The 21,072-nt window shown below is 34.8% G+C and overlaps 1 protein-coding gene across 1 annotated transcript in view; it reads left to right on the forward strand.

The window, feature by feature from the left end:
- The window catches only part of LOC105479558 (protein eyes shut homolog), a 325,034-nt gene that overhangs the window by 270,562 nt on the left and 33,400 nt on the right, over positions 1-21,072 (forward strand). The window contains exon 4 of the mRNA XM_071096120.1: positions 9,922-10,043. Coding sequence (XP_070952221.1) covers positions 9,922-10,043 — 122 coding nt within the window. The remainder of the gene's footprint in view (positions 1-9,921; positions 10,044-21,072) is intronic.

Here is a 21,072-nt window from a genome sequence, read left to right on the forward strand (position 1 = left end):
TGTACGCAAAAAAAATGTGCTTTAGCTTCTTAACATTAATTTGAGAGAATATAGTTTTCAGCAAATAAAACTTCAAGGAAATAAAGAAGCATTATATATATTTTTAAATACAACTAAGAAATACAATACAACGTGATTCTCTGTAAGGAGACCAACCATACTTTATAGCATTTTTAGGAAGGCTTTCAACAGTTCCTCAGTGTGCACCAGGTTTAAGTTCTATAGATCACAAAGCCTTTTAGGATCTTATCCCAGCCTATGGAGATGTTATTTCAAATTAGTGAACTTCATTTAACACATCCCAATTTTCATCACAAATTAGCGTGATAACTAACACATTACATATTAACACAAGCATCTTTGAAATTGGGATGAGTTTTTCACAATAATGATGTCTTAAAACACTTTATCGGAATTTAACTGTCAATTTTTGCTCTCTGTATTAGTTTCCTATAATGGCTGTAACTAATTTTCACAATCTTAAAACTGTACAACTTTATTATTTTATATATTTGGAGGCCCAAGTCTAAAATGCGGTAGGTGTTGCAGGGTTGTGTTGCTTCTGAAGACTTCTATTTTCTTGCCTTTACTAGATTCTAGAGGCTGACTATATTCCTGGGCTCGTGACCCCTTCCTTGCATCAATCCAAACTCCAGCTTTCATCTTCATGTCTCCCCTTCCTCCTTTAAACATCTTGCCTCTGTCTTATAAAGGCCCTTGGAAGACCCAGTTAGGGCCCACCCAGATAAAATAGGATAAGCTAACCACATCAAAATCCTCAACTTAATCACATCTGCAAAATCTTATCGGCCACATAAGATAGCACTCACAGGTTTCCAGAATTAGGAGCTGGATATCTTCAATGGGGAGGTAGTGAAGGGAGTGGGAGGGCATCAGTTTTTCTACGACCCTTAATGGCACATAAAATAAACTCCCTTAAAGTCGGTAGCATATTATAATTCCTTAAATGTGGTAATGCATCTCCTTATTCCCTGCATTTTGTGTTCCACTCATATTGATTTGTTTTCAGTCTCCTGAACTTTCTCACCTTCTGGCCCTCATCCTTCTAGAAAGCTCTCCCCATCCCCTTCTGTATCCCACATGTCTAACCTCGATAATGTCTGATGATTCCTTATGGCTCACTCCAAATATCACCTGTTCAGTAGGCTTTCCAATAGCACTGAAGATATCTTAGTTGCCCTTATATTTGACTGTGTTACTTTTGCCCTTATATTCGACTGTGTTACTTTTCTGTGCTGAATAACAACTAATCACAAACTTATATATTTAATACAAGTCACATTTTTTATTTTACAATTTCTGCAAGTCGGAAATCTGAATGGCTTAACTGAGTTCTCTACTCATGGTCTCACAAGACTGAAATCAAATGGTTGACCAGGACTGTGAGCTAATCTAAGGCTCATGTTTCTCTTTCAAGCTCACTGGCTGTTGGTAAAATTTAGTTCCTTGTGATTTTAGAACTCTGATCTTTCTTCCTTACTGGCTGTTTAGAGTGTTCTCGGCTGCTGCAAAGCACATGCCATTCCCTGTCTCATAGAGCTTTATAAAATACGGCTTTCATTTGCTTCTTTGAGGCAAGTAGGATAATGCCTCTGACTTCTTTTAAAGTCTTACCTGATTTAGTCAGGCGCACTCAAGATAATGTCTCTTTTGATGGACTCCCTTATGATTCTGGGACTTAATTATATCCACAGTCTTTTCTTTTCTTCCATAATTATTATTTACTTCCGTAAATAATTACGGAGTGACATTCAATTATATTCACATATCTTACCCATGTTGATTTATTTATTTAAGAGAGAGAGTCTCACTTTGTTTCCCAGGCTGAAGTGCAGTGGCTCAATCACAGCTTGCTGCAGCCTTGACCTCCCAAACCCAAGTGATCCTTCCATCTTAGCCTCCCAAGTAGTAACTGGGACTATAGGTGTACATCACCACCTCTTCACACCTCTAGGGGCCTCACTATATTGCCACGGCTAGTCTCAAACTTCTGGCCTCAAACAATCCTCCCATCTTGGCCTCCCAAAGTGCTGGGAATACAGTTGTGAGCCACTGCACCCAGCCTCACCCACATTTAAAGCGAGGGAATTATGTAGGGTATGTACACTAGTGGTGGAGATCTTGGAAACCATATTGGAATTCTACTTACAGAATGACTCTTTAGCACAGGAAATTGACCATGTTTACCACTTACTGCATTTCTTTACTTGCCTATTTGAACCTATCATTGTTCTTTTAAACACCTGCCCCCCTCCTCCCACATCTATCACAGTGCTTGCCACGGAGTAAGGGCTCATTACATATTAGTATAATGAAATAATATACAAATCAACATGATATGGGGGTACAGTGAATTCATGTGTGTTCTGTAAAAGAAAATATCATGAGTATTTTCTCATATACATTGTTGTTCAGCTACATAATGTTTATAATGTACAAAATTATTTACAAAGCAACAGCTAAATTAACTTCCCACTAGCAAAGCAAAACACCTAGTGTCACAATTAAATATTTAGCAGTAGGTAATTAGAAAGAAAGAGTATGCATGGGAACTTTTCATTAAAGACAATTCATTTTTTCTGCATGAGTAGAAGATGTTTATTCAATGCAATTTCCCTTACTTCACAAAAAACTTTGATTATGATAAAATAATGTCGAGAAATGTATTACTTGCAATACATTTCAATCTCATAATAGTTTCAGAAAAAGATCTTATTTCTATTTGAATTCTCCATACTGCTAAGCATTGTTCCTGCAAAAAGTAGCCACTTAATAGTTTTTTTTTTATTTTTTTTATTGAAGGACATTTTTATTTTTATGTTCTTGGGAAGTAGTTTTTTATTTTCACTGTTTTTTTGTTTGTTTGTTTGTTTGTTTTTGCTGTACTTGGAAATTGAAGTACTGAGTATCTCCATTTTGGTACAGTTTTATTGCTCTTATTTTATGGACACTAATGATATCAATTTGGTGCCTTTACTCTACACATTGTTGATATCCTCAGCAGCTTCTAGGCAGGCCCTCTTACAATTTTTCTTGTGATCAGAATTGGGAGAGTCACAGGGACACTGGGATATTATAATTTTTCAAACTACTATGGTACTTCTCAACTTTCAAAACTTAATCCCTTATCCTAAGTCTTTGTGTTTTACCCTTTTCCCTGCACTTGTGAAGTTACTGAGAAAACCCAAGCAGTTCAAGGACTTAATGATGACTGTATATTTTCTGCTTTAAAGTATTCAATCAGGCCTTTTTAGAACCTATGTTTGTACCTATACACTATACATTTTAGTGAATAAGTGACATTATTTTTAAATACTTTCCAAATAGCTAACATCTAATTATTTTTACTATGCCTTGAAAACTGACACTCAAGTAATAATTTTGCTTTGTGAAAAAGTTTGTGCTGCTTATACTGAGCTTTTTGTCTGATATGGTTTCTCTTGAATCAAACCATCCTATTTCTTAAATACTTGTGTACATTTCACACATTGGCAATCACTTTATGCAATTAGATTTTCTGAGTATAATATTTTAAAAATTCAGGACTGAAGTGTTTCTGTTAAGATTAGATGCTTATTATAATGTTCTTTTTTCAGTTATTTGTTTTGAGAATAGCAAGAAATCCATCAAACAAAGCTTACCGTGGTAGCAACCTCCAGGGTACCAGAAATAAAACATAGGGAGCATCAAATTGTTAATAATCTACTTTCTTAATTGCAATGTCTTCAGAGAACATTGTTGAACAAGAAGTGGGAAGTATGAAGAAACAAAATATAATTTTTTAAAATGCTGTCACTTATCATTGCTGCCTGCTGGTACTTTGTTAGATGAAGCATAGAAATCATAAATAACATTTATTTCTTAAATTGTAATGTAGAGGGAAAGAGAGAGAGTCACAAACATAATATGGAAGAGAATAGAGAATAAATTGGATGCATTTATGCTGAAATATGCCAGGTGAATGACAGCAGTTGCAAGAATTGGTTCATTCAATAAGCACTGGCATTTTGATTCTTTCCTTTCCAAGTCATCACTGTGAATTTGGGCCTTGCAAAGCTAGTAATCCTTGTGAGAATGGAGCTGTGCATAAAGAGAAAATGGATTTGGAAATGTTTCCCCTTGAGTTCCAGTGCCAGTGTGCCAGCTTTGCAGGTCCATGCTGTGAGATCATTGTCAATGAGCGCAGTTCCAGCCCTTGCCTGCGTGGATATTGCTATGATAGTGAGTTCCTTCAGCGGCTGCAATTGTAGTAGAGCAGACCAATGTAGAATCTAACATAGTAATGGGAGAGTTTAGGATTTAACCAGGATTATTTACTGACTTTAGCCTGGCTTGAACATCAAAGTCAATGTCAGTTATCTTCACTAAGTACCTCCAATTTCTGACAAATCCATTCATATTTTTGTGAGTGCAGCAAACGAGGAAATCTGATGAAATGTGACTTTTTCTTTCTTGTGTGAGAATTAGCCTTTGAAAATTTGTTTGAAATGGTAGAATTTTAAAAAATATTCACTTTTAGGCATGAGAAAGCATTGTTTACAATATTCAAAGTAATATTAGTTTAGCCTATTCTATACATATACACCCCACACACTCACATTTCTTCCTACTGAAATTTATATTCCTAAGAAATATAAATTTATAGAGGAAAAAGAAGACAGGAAGAAAAGAAGGAAAGAGGGAAAAGTAAGATGGAAACATGGATTTTTCTGTGGAAGAATATGCCTAAAATGGGTAATTTTGTTTAGACGCAGGAAAATGAAATGACATTATACACAGAATGTGGCTGAGGCATGAAGAGGAGAAACAGAAATAAACAAAGGTCTAGAAGGGTGTTGCAAAAAAGTATCTTATTTGTTTTTATCTCACCTTCTTTAAAACATATTTCTACATGATCCCTCAGTATATGAGTAAATAGTTACAATTAAAACCTCATTTCAATAGAAAGTTATGTTATTGTCTTTTTATGTAGAAATAGTAGGATTTAACTCAAATTTTAAATTTGTTTCTTAAAACAAGTGCTCTGCAAATAAAAGCCAATATCAAGGCAACTGAATTTTGTAAATTGGGTGAAGCCATCTAGATATAAAACAACAGGTAGTGGTGGGGTCCTAGCAAACTGAAATATCTATATAGATACTAATATCATGTTAATTTTCTAACATTGTGCCAGCTAAGCAAAACAGTTCTGTGGACTATATGCCATCTGTTTGCTGCTCTTGCTATAAATCACCAAGCTATTATTTCTGTTCCAGACTTTGTCACTTCAAAGATTGTATTTTTAGATTTCTGAAATTCTCAAATTACCTTGAAATAAGTCAGCATTGTATCATTTCTGAGCTCAAACCCACAGGTATCTGGTGAGGAATGATACTTAAAAAAGATTCATGTCTTTTTAACTATCGCATGGCTGAGAGAGAAGTTAGAGATTTTTTGTTTTTGAAATACGTAGGCAGCCCTACTATAATGACTACATATAGGCAATTTAAATTTAAGTTGTTCATATTGATTAACAATGTATTATATTTAACTTTTAGAAGTTCTTTGTAAATATTTTAATGTATATTTTTCCAAGATAAGAAAATGCAATTTATAATGTGTTACTTATAATGCAATACTGCCTATTAAAATTTTGATACCACAATATATTATGGGAAATGTAAAATTTGAATACCTAATATATTAATGTATTTCATCATATAATCATTCATAATATATTTTGGACCCGATCTAAGGATATTTAGGTACCAGGGAACCAAAATATTTATTAAAATTTATATCACACATGTAGAATGTTATCAGAATGAAACTAAGACACTAGATTCTTGATACTTTCTCTAAAACAAAATAGTATGGGAGGCCAAACTTTCTGAATTCTAGTTAATAGTGATACAGATAGGAGACAGGGAAAGTTCCCTGGCAAATGTCACATCCTCAAGCCTGGATAACCATGGCCATACATGAGAACAGGCATTCCTGTTTTTCCACCCAAAAAGTTGCCTTTTGCCTGCCATGCTCCCTATCCTGTACCCATATACATGCTGAACCCCAGACTCCAGAGTGAACCGGAAGATGAGGAGATAAGACAAGCAGACGAACGGACTATGCAGCAGAGAAAGAAAGAAGAGGAGGAACATCTGAATACAAAGAGGAGTTCAGGAGTGGTCAGAGAGGAGTTTGGCCACTGTATGGCCCAACTCCAGGGGAAGATTATCTTCCCACTCCATCCCCCACTTGCACTTCCCCATCCATCCTGCTGAGAGCCACCTCCACCACTCAAGACCTCTCATTCATCCTTCACACCCATGTGTGACCCGAATCTTCCTGGATGCTGGGCAAGAGCTCGGGATACAGAAAACTGTCACACTGACCCTCTGCCCTTGTGAAAAGACAGAAGGTCCATTGAGCTGGTTAACCCTTAAAGCCATCTGCGGACAGCAAGGCTAAGAGAACATTGTAACACTGGGGTTTCAGGCACCCATCCTTAGACACTACCACAGGTCCAGAGCCCAAAGCACTCGCCCTGGACTCTACACCTGCCTATCTGCGTGGTCTCCCTCCCGCAAGGGGTTTTAGCAGCTGCACAACTGAACAGGCCAGCCATACCCCTGTTGCATGTCCTGCAAGAGGGATCAGGGAACTCTACCGTGTCAATAGTACTTATTACAGGACTATATATGAGCAATATATATATGTGTGTTTGTGTGTGTGTGAGTCTGTAAATCTCAAACACCATTATACAGTTGTTCACTATTTTGTTGCTACAGGTTTTTTTTTTTTTTTTTTTTTGAGATGGAGTCTTGCTCTGTCTCCCAGACTGGAGTGCAGTGGCACGATCTAGACTCACTGTAACCTCTGTCTCTCATGTTCAAGCAATTCTCCTGCCTCAGCCTCCCGAGTAGCTGGGACTAGAGGCATGTGCCACAAGCCCGACTAATTTTTTTTTATTTTTAGTAGAGATGGGGTTTCACTGTGTTGGTCAGGCTGGTCTTGAACTCCTGACCTCAAATGATCCTCCCGCCTTGACCTCCCGAAGTGTTGGGATTACAGGTGTGAGCCAACATGCCCGGCCTACTGTTACAGTTTTAAAATACCTCTGTATATTCCACCAAAAAGTTTTGTCACATTTCAAACTTTCGTTCAATACAACCAGTATATATGATGTCTGGTACATAGTTAAGTATAAAATGAATAATACATCCAGATTCATAGAAGGCCTATTTTAAGAAAATTTGGCCTCAAAATAGTAGCATGAAATATTTATAAACACAGACTAATACCATTGCAGTTGAAATAGGAAATGTTCCTTTGTCCCCCTTGCAGGGTGTGTGACAGGGGGAGTGGCTTGCTTCTTCAGTGCCCCATTCCTCTAGGAGAGTATATAGATGGGCAGGATGTGGGGCTCTGACTCTACATCCTGAGGATGTGGGGTGGATGTGTAGGGGTGGATGTATAGGGGTGGATGTGTAGGGGTGAATGTTTCCTGAAGCCCCAGTGGGCGAGTGTTAAAGGGTGCTCATTTAGTTTTGCTCTTTTAGTTTTGCCATCTATAGGCGGCTTGTGATAACCAGCTCAATTAGACCCTCTACCTTGTCACAAGGACAGAGGGCTTTCTGTATACTAGGTTCTTGCCTTGGTGTACCATAAGAATCAGATCACACCTGGGCTTGTAGAATGAGTGCAAGGTTTTATTGAGTGTAAGTAAATCTCAGACAATGGGAGCTAGAAGGGAGATGGTTTTCCAAGGGAAAACCTCAGACTGCTCGGCGGCCTGGGCTTTCCTCTGACTGCCCTGGCAGAACTCCATGTCCTTCTGGGACTCGGTGGCCTGCCAGCATGCCGGTGCTTGTCGGGGCATTCCTCTTGATGTCCAGCCACCTGTGTGTTCCTCCGCTGATGGTACACCTCTCAATATCCAGGTGTACTGTGTCTTCTTCCCCTGATGTGTTCCTCACTATATCCAGACACGTGTCTCTGCCTGCTAGGGTCTCTGGGGTTTTTATAGGCACAGGATGGGGTTGGGGGGGCCAGGGTGGTCTTGGGAAATGAAACATTCTGGCATGAAGGCAGGAGTATCAGTCCTCACCTAGGTCCATGGGGGTAGAGCCGTAGCCAGGGACCATGCCCTCCTCTACCCAGCACTTCCCTTCCCCCTTCTGTATCATTTAAAAGGACCACACTCCTCCCATCCCAGCACTTCCACATCACAGTGACTAGATTCTCTGTTAAAAACAACAACAACAATGGAGAGCAAGACTATGTGTGTAACATGTCTTTCCTATGAAATGGTTATTGGCTATCACATAGCCCCATAGTTAACAAATTACATGTGAGAAAAACGCTCTACTTTTTGTTACTTTGTTTTAAATATTTAAATTGTTTCTATCTTCTTTGCAGTATCCAATTTCCCTTTGGTATCCAATTTAGTTCTCAGGTTCTCTTCTGGCACTTAGTCCATTGAGTGATTTTTATTCCAGAACAAAGTATTAGAAACACGTTCCTTGTCTGTATTGATCTATGTTAGAAACACATTTATTGACAATAAAAGCATGCTTTTATCTTTTTAACAGTCTGTTTCCAGATACTTTGTTTGTTCAAAGTTACCTTTTGTTGTCTTTTGCCTTTAATGTAATTTATAATTTGTCTTCATAGAACATGTAACATCAAGGCTGAAAGTTAATTTGACTCGTTGTTTGTTACTTGTCAGAACACATCAGTATCCAAACTTAAATAATAACCATAAGTGTAATTTTAAATATTGTTATGATTGATGACACTCCACAATGTCTTAACTATATATTGTATAATATGTGGTTTTAATTTGTTAAAATACAAAATACCATGTGTAACACAGAAAGAAGCACAGACTGACATCATTTTATCACATTAATTCATTTACAAATACATCTGTTTATTTATTAATAATTTGTAGTCAATGACAGGTTAAAAACTAGGTACTAGATAAAAAAAAAAGAAAGTACAACAGAAGTAAAATCCTGTCTAAGGAGCTGCCTATTCTTGTGTATTTCACTAGTCTCTTGTGGATGTCTATGACATATGCTGTACAAAACATGGCTGCAGAAATCTAGAAGCTAGATAAATTTCTTACGGTGCATTAAAAATTTTGTTGCCACTGAAGACCTAAGCAATTAATGAGAGTAATAGCAAGTACATTCACAGAGGCGTAATGGCAGTATAGATTTCATGGTAAATCTCAGGGATAATGAAGAACTTAGGGACTGACTGTAAGTAGTTATAAATTGGTGCCTGCTCCAAGTGCAATTCATACTGTCACTACTTCCTTGAGAGGCTTCAGACACCATTCTTTTTCATCATTAATGGTAAAATGAAGAACAAATTTTGATCATTATTTTAAAAAGATTTTGATGAAACGTGAAAGCTCTTTTTAACTAAGACTTAAGTAAGTAGCTCATTATCAACTTCGAGATCACAATGCACTTTACATAGAACTTTAACAACTGAACAGTTAAGGTCTTGTTTATTAAACCTAAAACAACTTGGGAAGATTAAATGATACAAGAGTAACCTATTTATCATATATATTGAATACTGCCAAAAACAAGAGAGAGCAAATAAAATTGCATATTTTCATTGTTGCTTTGCAAACTGTTACCAAATGTCCATTGTAATTGTTCTTATTTCAACTAATTGAAGTTTCATTTATTTATTTATTTATTTTTATTAAGTTAAATAGAACTGAGTAAGATGGTTATTTAGAAAATACTATAGAGGACTATGTAATAGATTAAATATGATAATTCACACTTTATTTGGTTAAAAGCAAAATATATAAGTGATTATAGAATTTTAGACTAATTATCTTTACCTGTACTGAGGTTAAAGGAATGTTAAGAGTTTTCTCTTTTCTGTTGTTTCCAGTGGTTGATGGCTTTTCCTGCTTATGCAATCCAGGCTATGTTGGAACAAGATGTGAACAGAACATTGATAACTGCATCCTGAATGCCTTTGAGCACAATTCTACCTACAAAGATCTGCATCTCGTTAGTATCCACTGGTCTTTTATATACCTAAATGTGGACTAATATAATTTAACCCCTACCTACAAATAGAGTGAGCTTTTGCCTGTGTGTTAGGTTAGTATATATATTACATATGCTTACTTCTCAAGATTAGAAAACAGAAACTCAGGCAATATACATATATATTTTTTAATGTAGTAAAACATGTTCTATTCTCCACTCTATACAGTTTGGCTTAACTGTTATATAACAAATAGTTCACTTATTGTATTCACAACTTGTGGCAATATTGAATTTGTATAAAATGTCAGAAATTATTCTGAAAGGCACTGTGTGAGTCTTACAGCTGCCTATTTTTATCTAACTCATGGTATTACATTCACACATATATTTCATTATCATTATCTTAAATTTCACTCTGACCTCCATCTCATATAACATATTTCTAGTTTCCTTCACTCATCGGTTGGTGCTGTCCCTTCAGTACATATTCATTTGTCACTGCCTTTGTCACAAGCATGTTCCATTCTGCCTTAAACGATCTGTGACACGGTTGGCAATTGATTTGGGATCCCCTCCAGCTCCTCATTTCTCAGAAAGCCTGACATAAAAAATATCTACTCAAGGTGGACTCACTCATTGACTGGCTTCAGAAAATAAAGAGCATACAACACAATGCTGTTTGTGCTACAATACTAATCCAGGCTTATAGTTTATTACTTAACAACAGAACTGATATTTGCAAGAGGACTATACTTGTTGAAGTTAGAAAACAAAGCTTTGAAAGTAAACCTTTGAAAAGTCAAAATATGGTTTCAGTCAACACCTATTTTGACTATCAGTGAACTGACATTGTTTTTTTTATAATAAAAGGAACATTTGTGGCAAACTGATTTTTCCCACAAGGACTGCAGATACCTAAAGGAATAACTGTAACTCACATTTAGGTATCCATGAACAGAAACAGAGTTGCTCCAGAGGTTGTCTAGCCACTTTTCAGGTATTTGTGGCTGTCTGGATGCTTGGTCTTGGTCCATGTCACATGCTTTATGTAAGGCAGTCATGTTAATCACATCCCATTCTTGCAGATTCCTTTAGAAATGGACATGCGACACTACGTTGGTCTCTGAGGTCTAAGGCAGTCATGTTAATCACATCCCACTCTTGGGGATTCCTTTAGAAATGGACATGTGATACTATGCTGGTCTCTGAGGCAAGGGAGGCACTCTTTCTGAGGAAAGATTTCCTCCCCTGCTCTTAGAATGTAAGTAAGAAGTACACATGACCTCTCCTATACCTTCTAACATCTAGATTTATGTAGTTACTGTTACCATTTTGAGGTCCTAAAGCAAGATGGGGGGTGTAGTCAATTAGACTATCACTATTAACCATTTAAATAATAATATAATAAACTATTAGTCTATTATTAGTGAGTACCCTGAAAACAGCAGATCTTAGAGATAGAACAAATCTGGTCTGTGATCAACTGTTGAATTCTTGACTGAACTTCTCAGGTTGCCTGCCCAACCTCTGGACCTAATATATTTGATCCTTATGGCCTCTTATTTAATATTGCTTAAATCAGAGTTCCTTTTACTTGCAGGTAAATCGTCTAATGTACACATCCATAATGTAATTAAGCTCTTTTTTTAGGCTGTGATTTTGGCAGTAACTTCAGCAATAATATGAGTTTATTACAGAAGAAAGAACCCCATACCTGTAATCATAAGGGTTCACTTCTAGACCTGACACTGCCACAAATATTCTGTGGGACACTAAGCTAGTCATTTGACAAGTCAAGGAGTACCAGTATAGATGCTGCCTTATACCAAATAACAGAACTTCCAAGTATATTATTGTCTCATTTATCTATTTTATGAATTGCCACTAAAAAGCTATTCCAACTAACTTTAGGATCAGCTTAAAATCTTGACTCCTATTTCCAGAAATTATGATAATAAGAATATGGGGTAGGGGGGAAGCAGAAAGAAACAGGTTGAAGAATAGATAAAGTTCTCATCTTATTAACTGGTTTAAATATATTTTAACATAAGGAAACTGTTGAAATGATCTAACTCCTAACTGTAAGTCATATATCAACTTCAAGAACAGAAATGTCATCGTACTGGTGATATCCTTCCAAGAAAAGGTGTTATGGAGACCACAGATTGCTTAAGATATTAAAGTTCAAAGCATTTCATAACTTTCAGATATTGTGTCTGGGGCCTAAAGACTACCCTCAGGTTTGATAATGTACAAGAAGAACTGAGAAAAACTGTTTTACTTCTTGCTAGGGCTTATTACAATAAAAGTTACAGATTAAAATTAGCAAAAGGAAAGACACATAAGATAAAGTCTAAGAGAAAGCAGGTACAGTCTTCCAGGTGTTATTCTCCCATTGGAGTTACATGAAAGTACTTGAAATATTTTCACAGAATGTAGGGCAACCTATATAAAGTGTAACCAACCAAGGAAGCTCACATAAGCCTTGTTGTCTATGGTTTTCCTTGTAGGTCAGTCATGATGACATGAAGCACCTGCGTAACTGACCTTAGCTAATCAGTCTCCAGCTCCTGCAGGCACCAAGCTGATGCAGCATGGCCCAAAGCCCCAGGCATATAAAAAAAGGGCTGCCAGCATAAATCACATCTAATTAGCATAAACTATTTGGCACAGCTCAAGGTCTCAGGTATCAAAGACGTTATTATCCGTCAGGATATTCCAAATTCAGAGGTTATCTCCCAGGAACCAGTAAAGGGCCGGTCCCTTCAATGGAATATATATAGGCTTGAGCCCTCAATTTTGAGTTAACACTTTCTTGCACAAATTTCTTGTTAAATATTACCTTTTTGTGTATGAATAAATAGTATATTATTGGAAAACAATGCATGCTATAATAATAAAACAAAAATAGTACAAAGATATTAAGTCATATAAAAAGAGCCAAAACTCATATTTTTAAGACAAAGCCTGGAATGGACATCATACATAATTTTTTGAGTTTCATATTTACTGGCTTTTAGTAACTCATTGGTAAAAGAAAATCCATAAAATGCTGAAGCATTTGAATTGGAAGATAAAATTAGAAGGGCACAGAGTTGGATTTTTCTGCAGAATATTTAATACTCTTAAAAAACAGGAAGATGATCTATTTAATCTATAAAACATTTGCATTTGCCTAAAGAGTCACTGACCTGATTGTTGTATGAGCCAGACCGTCCAGATCAACCCAGGCAATCCCACTGACATGTGGCTTGCATCTTCTTTGAACCTGACACGTGTATAGCTTCAAATTAACATTTTTATATTTACAGCGTTTTCTTTTGATTACATTGCAGCATCATGATGTTGAATTTAGATGAAAAGCAGAAAATAAGAAGACTTCAAATCCACAGTAGGAAATGATTTGTAACAATGAGCCAGTTTTCTTCTTTTCCTTTCTTTATGGTTCAGTAAATCTAAGAAAACAATAGGAGGAAAAAAAATAATCTTTTGAATGTCTAGCATATAATATAATACAAATGTTAAGAATGTGTATAGTAAGACCTATTCCCTAGTGCAACTTTCTTAGGTATATTTGAGAATAACTATTTCTTTGTGGTTATTTAAATATGTATGATCAAATTAATCTAGTATTTCCCCCTCTCATTTTAGTTTTGTTTTCCTCTGTATCTTACATGAATAATGAATGCTTAATTTTAATAACAGCAGAGGAAGCAAAAATAGTGCAGTAGAACTAATGTGGAAAGAACAACTCTGCAATATATAAATATACATACATATATATAAATATCACACACACACATATACATGTATACTACAGGTTTAACTTTCCCCCCAAACATTCAGATGCAAAGACAAACTGAATTTATATGTGTTCTAAAAAAAAAATAAAACTACCTTTACCTTCATCCACCATATGGTTGAAAATCCGTGTCAGTTATTTGAGAGTTGCTCATTTCCTTCCCTTGGGATTCGAGTAAACCCTGGGGGTAGATCAATCCAGAATTAACGGGGAACAGCCATTGCTATACAGTTCATCTTGGCTCCTACTAAAATGCCTATATGGTATCTCCATTCTCCTTTCAAAAATATATTAATCTGTGAAATGGTTTCAATCCTTGCCTACCAAATGTGGCTCCCAGGACCTTCTCTATACCCTTGCCTTCAAGGGCATGATGCTTAGCTAATCGGTGGTCAGGTTCCAGTTGTGTCATCAGTATACCAAGTTGGAGCCACAAAAACCTCTAGGTTCTGTTCTCTCTCCAGAAATACAAACTCCCCATCAGTGCGGAATCAATCCAACTGTACTCTGTCCAAATACTAAAGCCTTCATTTCTTTCATACCCTCCTTCTCCATAAAGATTTGCTTAATCACATTTGTTGGAAATTAACACAGAAAATCTGACTCATATCAGAGCTTCAAAGTTCCAGAATTCTCAAAACACAAAGAGCCATCTAAATATGCCTAGAGAAAGGAAAAATTCAATTTTCGTAGCAAGAGAGAACAGCACATTTAGTTCTAATTAATTTATTAGATTAGACATTTTAATTTATCAGTTTCTTCCATAAAATGTAGTAGCTGGACTCAGTTGTTCCAAAACAGGGAGTTGCTTTTGAAAAGACACATGCTTAAAATTCTGATTCAGATGGTGGGTCCAGGCATCTATATAATTTATAATGCCTTGTGATTTTGATATGTACTTCTATTTGAAAATCTTTGAACTAGTTATCTAGATAGCACTTTCTAGCTCTAAATTTCTGTGATATTCTGAGTAAAGCACAAAGATTTCTATTTCATGTACACTGATAATTCACAATTTATTTATCTCCTTAAAAAAGAAATAATGGATGATCTGAAAAATCTGGAAAATGGTAAAACTGATTTATCCTCTCTGTTTTTAGCAGCATATTTCATGGCATCTTTCTTTCACAAGTACTATTTTCTTGTGGATTCCTCCATCTGTTTTAATGTTTTTGTCTTTAATACAAAAGGAATAAAATCTATTTTTTCTATTCCAATCCTTTTGTAAGGGAGATAATAATATATGGTTTTCTACTCACTATTGTAATAACTTAGTGAAGTGTTAGTCTCCCTATGTATTGGCATTTACTAATCAGAAAATCCATACATGAAATTATACCTTCTCTTAGAGGCTGGATATAATGTTTCAAATCAGTATGAGAGTATTAAAAATATTTGATGACTGATTAATTATAATGATATCCAAAAGGTTCACTTAAGTCTGTTGATTACATCTCTTGTTGCAGCATCATCAGTAGTTATTATGCAGCCAAAACTTGAACTAAACCTTGATGTATTAGCTAACTTCCAAATCTATTGTTAAAAGAGGCACTACAGTGACTAGGTAACAGAAAATCAAGCTTTTTGGTCATGCCCATTGTAAATAGCCTGCTATGTTTATATAGAATAAAATCTGCCTACAATTTATTACTCAGATCTCTACTTTTTATTATACTGATCTTCCCTTTAAGAATTTATTGAGCATAATTTAATGTTACATTTATAACTATAGTTAACTATGATAGGGGTCAGCTTTCTATCATTTCTACAATAAACTCGATTATGGAATTATTTTCCCTGTATGATATAAGACTAAAATAGAAGTTAAGTTCACTCATCTAATGACCTGTATAATTATCTTAATATGTTCTCCCTCAATTGTCAGTTTTAATCATAGTTACTATGCCTATCTGAAGCAACCTCATTTCTTCTCTTTTAAACTACTGTTTTGAACCTATGATGGCTCTGAAACTGATGATAAAATTTATCAGGATTACATGCAAAATAAAAGCAAACAGAACCTGAGAAAAAGACTTGTTGATTCACCTGAGTAAACAAGTATGTGAGCTTTAATGCTTTGGACTTCAGAAATCTCCTCTGGAAGCTGAAGCATATTTTCCCTTCTTCCTTATTCCAAGATTCATTACAGAGAGAGAGGTTTACAGATGGCTGAATTTTGAGGTTTAAGAAATCCATGAAGCAGTATTGAATTTTATAAATAATATGTGAGGACATAACAGATCACTGAGAGGAATTTTCCATTTTCAGATTTTCTAACAAAAGGCAGCACTTTCCAGAAATTATCTAGCTTAAAAATGATTTAGAACTGATTGAATACTATTTCCATTTCCAATATTAGCCAAAGTGCATAAAGAAATGTATTTATTTTGAAAGAATTATGAGACAAATTAAGGTTATTTCAAAACAAATACTGCACTTTACCATTATTACTTGTGATATTTGCATAACTATAAATGGGACTCATCTCTGAACTTCAAAATTTATTTCTGAGAAATCAATCGATAGTTACATTCTACAGTAATTCCACTTTTTTTCCTGGAAAACCTTTATATGCCATTTATATAGATACCATTTTTAATCAGTTGACCATATAAAAATTGGTTCTAAAAACTGCTATGTTGTGTACATTGTGTTCATATCATGTATTTAAGGGCATTATAGAGCCATAAAATCACACTTTCTTTCAGAACAGATTGATTTTAGCAATTTATTAACTTAATAGCTTTTAAAAGGTAGTAGATCCTTTATTTCGATCAGTAAATAACTCCATTGTGTTCTAAGTCTGTTTATTTCTAACCACCTCATTTGTCTGCATGAATTTTATTAAAAGTAAAAAATAGGACATTTAAGATTTGGCAGTTGATAGATACATGTGTAAACAAGCATATGTGCAAGTATGCATGTACATTTGTGTGTACCTACACAAAAAAGAGAATATGTGTATCTCTCTTCTTTAGTGTTCTGCCAACCATCCTATGATAAATAGAGTATAACACTTTTCTAAAATCAAGTTCTTGAGCTGAAACCAGTTATTTCCTACAATAAACCCGCCTTGGTTATAGTGTGTGTGTGAGTGTGTGTGTGTGTGTATGAAATACATATTCTATATTATATTTTTATATTTATAAGAAAAGAAATAAAATATAATTTATATATAAGAAATATGTAATCTATAAAATGTCATGTATAAAAATATTTTTATACATTGCATACTTCTTAAGTATAAACTATATATGATATAGTATAACATAATATAAAATTTTATATTACATGTTTCTCATATATATTATAATATTATATATATATAGTATATATATTACAGCAAGCCAGTAAAGAGCCTCTTTCTGTAAATTGATGAAGAACATTGATTTGAACTGATAGAGAATGATCTATGGCATCATCTTGACTACAGTAGGGTTAAATTTTGTAGTGTGCTCTTTAAAACCAAAAGTCTGCTTATAGAAGTGAAGAGGGCCTTTGGGATAGATAACTTTGGCCTCACTAGCTGTGTTACCTTGAACAAGTCATTTAACCTTTCTAAGCCTCAGTCAGTTTTAATAACAACATATTAATAGCAGGTACTCTGTGGAATTGTTACACAAATTAAATGTAAAATGCTTCATGTATTTTACTTTATGTTAAATCTATAACATAATTTCTGTCCCATACAAGGCATTAATAGATACATACCATGTTTTATGATTATTATAATGATTTAACCATGGTACAGATAGTGTTTGTCTGAGTTGAGCTAAAGCTCTTACATTGATTTGCCAAGCCAGGGTATTTTACTCAAGGGTATGGAAGTGAGCTATAATTCAGTCACTTCTGTGTTAAAAATAATTTCTTTACTGATCATGGGTTTCTATGTTAATGTATTTTCATATCAAATAATAGTATATAAGCTTATATTTTTACATAAAAACTTTGAAGAAGGTACAAAATAAAATACCTATTATGAAGACTGCTTACTCTTAATATTTTGCCAGGATTTAATTATTTATTTTAACCACTAATGTCAATTCTCTGAAGATGAGGTTATGCTTTATAATATTTAAAAAAATTATATCCTCAAGGCTGAGTTATGACAATGCCTGAAACACTGCAGATTGCTGAGAGAGAGAGAGAGGAGAGAGAGAGAGAGAGAGAGAAAGGAAAGAGGGAGAGAAGGAGGGAAGGAGGAAGGGAAAAAGAAAGGAAGGAAAGAAGAATTGAATGGTCAGTTGTTTACCTATATCTCTTTAACTTTTTTGGGATTTTCTCATAGAGTAAGAAACTCGCAGGTCTATGCCCAGATTCCAGAGATTTCCCAGATGCTGATAGCATTTGTTTGACATGATATCAGATGCTGAGGCTCTTGGGCCACCTTTTAAGGCTTGCTGTGAGATTGCTACATTTCTGCTGAAATGCTCTGCATCTGATAGACACAAAGCAAAACACCTCAGCTTGATCTGTCTCTCTCTTCAGGTATCAAGCCTTTAATCTGGCTAAGCCCACGTAAATCTTATCAGTGGCACAGCCTTTTAGGTCAGTTTCCCTGGTTTAAGTCGCTGGTCTTTTTTTGCCCTCTCAGAGCAAGAAAATCTCTCTTCCTGTAGCTGCTGTGCTTAAAAGACTAAGACCAAAACTTTGCCCTACATTCTTTAAAAAAGCCTGAAACAAAAACTCGAAAGAGACCAATGGGATTGCTGTGGATATAAATGTGGATGACTATATTAAATATCATGTTAAACATAATATATTTAATACAATAAGTATATTAAATATAACACTATATTAAACACAAGTGTATTAAATATGAAAATGAATTTACACATACATGTGGGTTTAGAGTGTTATCACCAATTCTATGATTTTTAAAATCATTATTAATATATACAATCAAGGACTAGTTTGTTTTTCAGAACATATAAATCCCACTTTGTTCTGAGGTGTGTCTTTCCACGATGTCTTTTATAGTTCACTCGTATATCATAGAAGATACATTTCACAGAGAAAAATGTAATGTTCATAGAAGTGAAGCAAGTTTCACAAAGAGACACGACGGGAATGTACAGCACAGGTCATGCCTCCCCCAACATTCCCTTTCTGTCTTACATATGCTGTACCTCTGAAAGGATCAGACCTTGAGTTCAGCTGCCCACAGGACTCACAAAACTAGGAAGGACGAGGATTCCAAGAGCAAATCAGTATTTCAGAGTCTCTACAATACCCCAGAATCACCTGTGCCAGTTATAAACTGCATGCATATTTGGGATTCCCCCTTTGGGGGTTCTGATTTAGTGAATAGAAGGTGAGGTTGAGACTCTGTGTTTTAATATCCTCCACAGAGAATTCAGTTGCAGAGCCATAGTGCATAAGTATTGGACTGTGCACAGCCACAGTGATTTATGTTTCTAAGCATTTTATACTCAGCATTCTGCATCCAGCCAATGCTCATCTGCATGGAAGCTTGCACTGAGAGGTGTAGCAAGAACCTGATGATTCAGGAAATGGTCTACTAAGAGCCACACAGATTGAAATACAAGTAAAACTACTTGTGGCCAAAATAACTAGAGTTGAAGGGAATTTAGAACTAGAATTCTAAATATATTGACAATAAAACATAACAAAATCCCAAACTTTTGAAATCTTTTTCTAAGAATATAGACCTCTGGTCACTTCTCCCAAATAGTATCAATACTGCACTTTCGCATCAGAAAGGTGATGTTCTAATGGAAAGAGAGAGTACTCTTTTCTTAAGGTTTGCCAATTCAATTAGCCTAATCAACAGATTTCTGTCATTTGCCACCAAAGTTTTTCTTTAAGCTTCAATATAATAAAATTGAATAGACAAATCAACAACTACACTAGAATTTTTGGTCTGAGTTTATATATGTATCTCCTGAGACAAACTAAACACATTTCTAAAATACATCAATTTTAACTAAAACTAAAATTTAAAATTAATACTATAAAATGGTGAAGAAATATAATGTGCAAAACATTTTGAATTTACTGTGTATTTGTCTAACTGTAATTTGGCCCTTACAATTGTTTCTAAAAGGAGACAATTGGATGAATGAAAGATGTAATAGACTCAAACAAAAAGTAAAAACAAACCATAGTAAGTGTTATTATAATTTTTGTGTAGATATCTGGGAAACATTGCAGGAAACACCATGAAGTATTAGTAAAAAATAAAATTCATAGGACTGTCTTTACAGTATACATCTTGAAGGATCTTCCAATAATTCAAGGCAGTCAAGTTAAAATTGTGAAATAAAGTGAATTTATTGTGTACTGCCTTTTCATTCACCTTGCTGTGAATGATATTTATACAATAGAGATAGGAATTTGTGTCATTTACATATGTGTATATTTTAGTTGCTACATTAGATGAAAATTATAGAAAAAATATAGATGTAGCAAAGGAAATGAAACAAGATGTCCTTGAATAATAAGCCTGTCACCTTCTGATAAATGTTTTTCTTTTTTTCTCTACATTCTTTTTAAATCATTATTCTTTTCTTATAATGAAAATAAAGGTATACTTTAATTCCTTTGTGGATGGGAACATAGGCTTGCAAAACCCTTTATTTGCTTGAATATTGAGAAATAGAATAAACAGGTTTAAAAAAGTTATCCGATGTAGAGTCTTCCATATGATAATGATAAATCAAAACTTGTTCTCAGTAAAAATTGAGATATGAGTATGGAGTGCGCTGTAATAGAACATAGCTGGATTCTGGAAAACGTGGTAAGTAGAAGCAACTGAGGAGAGGAGAGTGCTGGACAGTTGTGGCAGAGCAGGCATATATCTAAAGAGCTGGGTCCGACTTCCGCAGTTAGTTTTTATACAAATCTTCTGAACCCTCTTTTAAACATATGTATTCTACACTTGCTCTGGAATATAAATTTAGTCTAAGATTGCCAGATTCAGCAAACAAAAATACAGATATCCAAATATTGCATGGGGCATACTTGTAGTAAAATAATCCATTTTTATCTGAAACTCGTATTAATTGTGTCCAATAGTTTGTCTAATAAACCTAATTAAATCAGACTTTATTTTAAAGATATTTATTTTTCAATCACTGTATGACTGTTATGATATTCTTATCTTTTTGTAAAAAAGGTTTTTTAAATTTTTAGACCTCACTTACAGTTTGACTTAATTTCAATAAAAGAAGATAAAATTGTTCTAAGTGAATTCTTCTAGAGCAGCTTAGAATATGGAGTTGA

This window comes from Macaca nemestrina, chromosome 5 (genome assembly GCF_043159975.1).
Source record: "Macaca nemestrina isolate mMacNem1 chromosome 5, mMacNem.hap1, whole genome shotgun sequence".
Classification (NCBI taxonomy): Eukaryota; Metazoa; Chordata; class Mammalia; order Primates; family Cercopithecidae; genus Macaca; species Macaca nemestrina.